Genomic DNA, 7,833 nt, shown 5'->3' on the forward strand with positions numbered 1-7,833 from the left:
TTCTTGAGTTAGAGTTTAATCGCATCTTTAAGACAATTACCCCTTGCCTCATTAGTGAAGCGATCCCACAATAAACAAGGTGTTTTTCAGTCTCAGGTATCTTTCCAAAAGATTAAATCCATTTACATTAATATTTCAAATAAACCCATTTGTTAGAAAATTGTTAGAACATAATAGCTTTCTAAAACATAATAGCTAAAAACATGCCTAAAAACAAAATTACTTAAATAGGACTTTATTTTGCCTGAGTTACCTAGCTTATTTCTTCACATCCCTTAGAAATGTATAGATGAGCTTCTCTGGATAAGCATGCTATTATTTAACACTTTGTTCTGAACAAAGGAGGAAATGTCTCAGGGGTTGTTATCAATACCACTCATTGAAATGCTAATAGAATCAAATTGTCAAGTGTTTAATACTCCCAAATAATAACCTTTAACTTAATTCATAATGTGACAATAAATAATAGCTCTATCACCTGGAAACCTAACAAGAATTTTCATTTTACATGAACTACAGGATAATCAGTGACCAAATCTCCCAACTCTGACTAGACAGTTTGAAGGAGACATGTAAGAATAGAAATCCCAGATAAGTTACCTGTCTTGTCATTTGCCAGACACAGTCAATGAACTGAAGAAAAACAGGAGATCTGTCTGCATCTGCATGATTCTTATCTCCGTGGCCCACTCTCTGAAAGAGAGAGAGTGAAATATGAGCTTTCTAGGATTTTTTTTTTTTCTTTTTTTTTTTTTTTTTTAAAGATGACTGGTAAGGGGATCTTAACCCTTGACTTGGCGTTGTCAGCACCACACTCACCTAGTGAGCGAACCGGCCATCCCTATATGGGATCCGAACCCGGGGCCTTGGTGTTATCAGCACCACACTCTCCCGAGTGAGCCACAGGCCGGCCAAGGATTTTTCATTTTTTAATGGAAATAATTTTATTTTCCAATAAAAGTAGTATTTGGTCAGTATTTTAAAAATTTTTAGAGCGCTGCAAATAAAGTCATCCCACCAAGCAGAAATCTTTATTAACATTTTGATGTACAAAGTGCCAGACTTTTTTCTGATATGATATGCTTGTAATAGGAATTACCACTGTTTAATAAATGAAACCCAGATTCTAAAAGGCTGATAATGTTAGATAAGAGCATTCAGAGCCTAGATTTTTGTCCTAGAGATTTAATTTCTCTCTGATAAGAAACAGTTACTTGTACAATGGCCTCAGAAAATACCCTTGCCTTTTAATACCTTGGCCAGTGAACAGAGGGGTACCTCACCCCATTTGTCTTTATCAGGAGAAACCACATTAGTACAAATCCTTGAAAACCTTTCAAAAATGCTTGACATCCACCCTCCAAACGTGCAGTTGCCCACCCAATTTCTCAGTTCTTCTCTAAGGACCTTTGACCCAGATGATTGAAACAGAACCTTTCCTTCTCCTTACTCCAAAGCAGGGATTCTAAAAGTGTGGTCCACAGACTTGCAGGGGCTGTAAGGCCCAAACTACTTTCATAATAATCCTATGACATTATTTGCCTCTTTCAGTGTGTTGGCATTCGCACTAATGGTACATAAGTGAGGAAGGAAAAAACTTCTGGTGCCTTATCAGGAGTCAATCAAGGCAATGGTATCAAACTGCACTAGTAGGTATTGTATACCGCCCTGCCAGATACTCACAGTAAGACAAAAGAAAAAAAGAAAAAACGTCAGTTTTTCCTAAGCCAGTGTTCTTGATGAAGTAGTAAAATTTATTTTATAATTTATAATTTATAATCACCCCTCGAATACACATTTTTTAAAAATATCCTATGTGATAAAATGGGAAATAAGCACTATGGTAGGAAATGCCAGTTTGTCATGGAACATCATCTTTACTTGAAAGAACAGGTGGGTGAATTATGGTTTGTAAGATCTGAATAGTTCGTAGATTTTTTTTTATGTGCAAGGTGAATGTGTCTCTTTAAGGAAAGTGAATGACAGTATTTTTAAAATTGAAGCTGTCAAGTGAAAATTGGATTTTTAGAAAACTTTTATCCACCACAATGATCTTGACAATACTTAAACACATTTCTGATAAAATCAGTGGTGATGTTAACAAACATGATTTTATGATACTGAATAATGAAATGCATTAACATTTGGAAGATATATATAACTCAGTAAGCCAGTATTTTCCAAATAACCAATACATGATGTTACAAAATCATGCATGGGTGAAAGATCTGCTCAAAGTGAAAGAGAAACCAATGGAGTTCAGTGGAACGAACTACAAAAAAACTGATTTGGTTTTGAATTCCACATTACAACTAACCCCTAAGAAACTACCATTTGGCAAGTTTTGGAAGTTTTGGAATAGTATCAAAGAAGAATATCCACAATTCCCTGAAAAAGCTATTAAAACAACTCTACTTTCCACCTACATATGTGTATGACTGGATTTTTCTCATACATACTTCAACCAACAGAACATATCAGAACAGATTGTAAAAGCAGATACAAAATTTAACTGTCATCTATTAAGCCAGATTCATTAAGGAAATTTGCAAAAGTCTTCTCATTAAACTTTTTTTGTTTGTTTTGGAAAATATAATTATTTTTTCATTAAAATTTTATTTATGTTAATTGATAGATTATTAATAAATTTTTAAATTTTGATTTCTAATATGGCAAATACTGATAGATATAACCCACATAAACAAAGTTCTTCAGGGTCATCAATAATTGAAACCAAAAAGTTTGAGAATTGTTACCCTATATTAACCCTGTGAGCATACCCTCGATTGGATGTCCTTTAATTGCCAAAATTCTGCTTTCAGAACAGGGGAAAAATGGAGTAGGTAACCGGAGTTAGCAATTTAGGAATCCACAGAAACTTCAAAAAGCCTAAAATGTTTATGATTTTAAAGACATTTATTTTAACATGTACAGCTTTGGCTGCCTAAAACTTCATTCTTTGAAGTAAGAATTTGTTTTAAATGGCCTTTTCATGATATGTATATTGCATAGAGAACTGAAAAATGTGAGCCAAGTGAATAGGACACCCCAGATGCCCAATTGTATTTAAAAGTTCAAGTTCAAAAGAGCAGACTAAGGGCCGGCCCCTGGCTCACTCGGGAGAGTGCGGTGCTAATAACACCAAGGCCCCAGGTTCGGATCCTACATAGGGATGGCTGGTTAGCTCACTGGCTGAGCATGGTGCTGACAACACCAAGTCAAGGGTTAAGATCCCCTTACCGGTCATCTTTTAAAAAAAAAAAAAAAGACAAAAGAGCAGACTAACTTTAAACCTCTGTTCCTTTCAAGGACTGATTCATAACCACTGCTAGTATACCCTGGTAACTACTGGATACTAAAGGTTAACATTAGAGACAGCTTTCAGGCAAACACCTTTCAGAAAGTCAACTGATCTAGGACAATGCCTGCCCAGAAACGAAGCTCAGTGGCTTCGAGGCCTTTCAGAATCCGGCTCCCCTCTAATCCACTCCTCCCTCAACTCTTTTCTTGCCACACTCATCATTCATTGCTCGTTCCCATCCAGATGTTTGTTCACCCTGCTTCTCCTTCCTGGGAAAATATCCCTCCTCCTCATTCCCTAAATTCTATGATTACAACTAACATATACAGACAACACGTGAGAAGACTGGAACCCACAAGATTACTGTTCCCAAGTTTTCCGATTCCAAATTTAGTATTTAACAGAAGCACAGTTGAAAACCACTTGAATGTTTAATTAAAAACTCCATAAATCCAGAGTATGAAAAGGAAAGGCAAAAAAGTACAGTCTCTCTTATAAGGGACATAAACACCCCATTCCTCTACTTAAGGAGCTGTGATTAGTTTTGGGTACCCACTTGCAGAAAGCCATGAGCAAAGTGCAGAGTACAACTGTGATGGTGAGGGGATTACAATGAGAAGAGACTGAAGAAAAAGTATGTTCAGCCTGAAGAAATGAAGATTACGGTGACGTGGGCAGATAACTACTTCCAAATATCTGAAGGACTATCTGATTTGGATACAGAGTCATATTTGTTCTTTATGTCTCCAAAGGGGAATGTAGAACAATGGGAAACAAATTTTTAGCAGGTAGACTTTCTGAAGTGAGACTGGTTAGCCTCAGCAAAGAATGTGCTGATTATCTCTGGAGGTGTTAAGAAACTAATCATTTATTTGATAGGGACTGCACAGAAGACATTCAGTAACAATGAATGCCTAGACTCTGAGGTCCTTCCAATTCTGAAATCTGATAACATCAGAATAAATTCTGAACCACAGAGAATGACAAAAATTTACCATTTCCATAAAACTATAACATTTTCTATACATATGTTCATTATAGTTTTAGTACCTTAAGAAGCATGATAGAAAAGCTACGTTTTATTCCAACTCTGAGTTATTTTTATTTCTACTCCATTATTTCTTTTACTCCTAGCCTAATATCTGAGACCAAGATCCTATGTGATCAATTGTCCTCTATATAGCTACTTTAAGAATAATAAGTAAGCCATTCTCATCTTTTTGTAAGTCTAAAGTAAAAGCTATAAGTGCCTTGCAATTCCATAACCATTCATACTAATCTTAAACTGTTATTTGGAGGTGGAAACACACGGAGATATCACCGAATGACATCTGATGTTTACTGGTAGAGATCACAGAAGAGTCTGGGTCCGACGTCCGACAAATAACTAAGCCCTGGCTCCAGACTGTGGAGTCACATTAGGATATCCTCATGCTTTCCAAAACAAAAAGTTCATGTGAAGTTTACCCCTTAGATAAATGATCAATTTTAGATGGATAGCTTAAGAATAAAAGGCATTATTTTCACGTGCTTTGTGTGAGATGCATGTGATATATCAAGAGTCAACGTTCTTTACTCACTAGTTGAAATCGATGTCCAAAGCTCAGCCACTCTTTCTCCACAAGGACTTCAAATCCTCGGATGGTTCGATAGTAGCCATCCAACATGAGCATGGCAAGGGAAGTTAGCTGAGCTGTGCGATCCCAACCATCACTGCAGTGTACTACCACAGACGTCTTCCCCGACTCTACTTTGTCAGCAATCCTAAGAGCCCCTGCAAGAATAAGCTGGAAAACTTTTTTTTTAAATAAAAAAAATTTTTAAATTAAATACTTCCTTCTTTACAATTTACTAATAGTTTTGTTAGGGATGATTGTCTCAATAACATGGAGAAGAAAAAAAACATCTATCACCTCCTAAAAATTTTTATAAATGGTAGAGAACATATAAATTTTGCTATTAAAACTAGAAAAATCTCATAAATGGACACTCCATTAATTGTGCAATGAAATATCCAAATGAAAGGTACCTTTGGGTGCTGAATAAATCAACAATATGAGTAAGATTTCTCTTATGAGAATTAAATTCTAAAGGGATCTGTTTCTAAGAATCATCAAATATTCCAACATCATCTATTTAAATAAAAACAATTGATATGCCAACTGAAGCCTTATCTTCCTATTATTTGAAACAATGATTACTTAACCAAACTAGAATACTTAAAAGCAATAAAATTGGATCTCTTTTAAAATATTCTATAGCATTTATTTTTTTGACTAAAGATTTTTATAAGTCACATAGAACACAGTAAACAGTATAAACTTTAGAGTAAGCTACTTTTCTGTAACAGTATGAATAGAAATTCTCATCAGATTGATTAATATTATCCTCACGTCAATTTAACTGGTACCTAAAATAACTTCAGCTCTTATTTTTTAAATATGCAGAAACCCTTTGCAAAATAACTTACCTTTTCTGAAAATGATCTGAACAGAATTAGACATAACCAAAAAAGAAACACATAGTAGTATCTTTAGAAATGGTCAATATAGTCCCATTCTTCTCTGTAATGACAATGCCATAATATCATACTTAAAAAAGCATATAGTACCATACACATAAATCAGAATGAAAGAAAATAGATTTACTAGGCTTGGAAATCTTCTGATAACCTCCCTTTGATCATAATTGTAAGCATATTCTGAAAATGGGATATTCTGAAGCAATCTCAATCTTAACTACACATCAGAGTCATTTGTGAGCATTAAAAAAAAAACAGCACTTGGACCTCTTTCTCCAATGATCCTAATTCACTATCATAGCTCCACCTATATTTCAAATGCATATACAGACTTAAGAATAATGACTCAAGAATTAAGGCTTTAGTTAAGACTGACCAGGAAGAGTTATCCAAAGTGGTAATTTTCATTCATTCATTCATAAACATTTATGTAGTCCTTTGCTATGTAGCAGGTACTGCTCTAGGTGCTGGAGATAGAGCAGTGAATAGAACAAAGTACCTGTTTAATGAAGTTTACATTGTACTTGGGGGAGGCCAGCCAGACACAAATAAACAAGGAAATATACAGCATGTCCGATAGCAATAAGTAAAGCTCCATACAAGGTGTAGAGAGTGATGGTCAAACTGTTATTTTGTATGAAGTGGTTGAGAAAGGCCTCTCTGAGAAGGTGATATTTCAGCAGAGATCTGAAGAAAGTGAGTAAGCCTTCTGGATGTGAGGATTGGGGGAGGAGAAAGCCAAACTGTTTATCTTATATACTTCTAGGGAAACCTGTTCCTGTTACAGCCAAAAATGTTTAAAGAATGTTGTATCCACCAGTGAAATGACCTGGAATTTTCAAAGCAAACCCAGCAATTCATGTTAGTTCCAAATTAAGTCTCATGGTTTTATATTTGCACACCATACAATAGATGGGCCACATGAACATGCTCTCTGAGTAGTGTTTATATTTTGCTATACTCAAGTTTCTTAGCTTCTAGAAGAGAAACAATAATCACAATAGTCTATAATTATAATTCTCATTATTAGATCAGTTTGGCCTTCTCTTCAATTTTGTCTGAATTTTAGAGATTTTGACATGAGTACAGGTCTGCTCCTCAACATGTCAAATCACATTTCCCATTATTTCGTAATATATATGTTGTTATGTAAGACTATATTTTGGAATGTTATATTACTGAAATTCAGAATGTATCTGAAAACATACATAACTATATTAGTTGAAATAATAGTCTGGTGCTTCAAACATTAAATTAGCATGTGCTGTAGACTGAATGCCCCCCCCCCCCCCCCCCCCCCCCCAAAAAACAAAAGAAATAAAAAGTACTCAATTTTTGTGAAGTCTTAAAATATCTGCCAAGTGAAAGAATTACCATGAGTGGGAAAGTGTTTCCCCATCTTATTATTGCTACTAACGTTTTCAAAGACTAAAAGCAAGTCTTTGTCATCATACTATTCTGGAAAAAAATACAAGAGAATGACAAATCAGGAGGGTGGGAATAGGGAACGAGGAAGGGAGGAAGAACAAGGTTAGCAAGCCAGACAAACGTGTGCATGAAGAAAACTATCCCATTATGGTAATTGAAAGGTGGGGACTTAAAGAGATGATTAGATTGCAGGACCATGCTGCAGTGAATGGATTAAAAATGGTGGTCAGGGGCATGGTTCTGAGGGCTATAATAGGAGAGTGCATGAGGAACTATCTCTCTGCTCCACCATTTCCTGCCATACGAGACCCCTGGGTCACTGTTGCCACCACTTAGGCCTTCACCAAATGTCCCCTGGGCTTTGGACTTCCCAGCCTCCAAAACTGTAAGCAATAAATTTCATTTTCTTACAAATTACCCAGTTCCATGTATTTTGTTATAAGCAACAGAAACAGACTAATACAGCCTGTTAGATAAATTACTGTTCACATGGTGCTCTGCAAATGATTTAGCACTCAAATGATATCCTTCATTCAATTTCTCTCCCCCATTTCCCTGATCAGTTTTTTTTTTTTTTTTTTTT

At 35.5% G+C, this 7,833-nt stretch overlaps 1 protein-coding gene across 1 annotated transcript in view; it reads right to left on the reverse strand.

Moving 5' to 3' along the window:
• Positions 1-7,833, reverse strand: part of MTMR2 (myotubularin related protein 2) — a 125,411-nt gene that overhangs the window by 7,360 nt on the left and 110,218 nt on the right. Inside the window, exons 10-11 of the mRNA XM_008583413.1 lie at positions 4,882-5,088; positions 601-693 (exon numbers count right to left, since the gene is read on the reverse strand). Of these exons, the coding sequence (XP_008581635.1) occupies positions 601-693; positions 4,882-5,088 (300 nt within the window). The remainder of the gene's footprint in view (positions 1-600; positions 694-4,881; positions 5,089-7,833) is intronic.

This window comes from Galeopterus variegatus, unplaced genomic scaffold (genome assembly GCF_000696425.1).
Source record: "Galeopterus variegatus unplaced genomic scaffold, G_variegatus-3.0.2 Scaffold97, whole genome shotgun sequence".
In the NCBI taxonomy this organism is placed as follows: domain Eukaryota; kingdom Metazoa; phylum Chordata; class Mammalia; order Dermoptera; family Cynocephalidae; genus Galeopterus; species Galeopterus variegatus.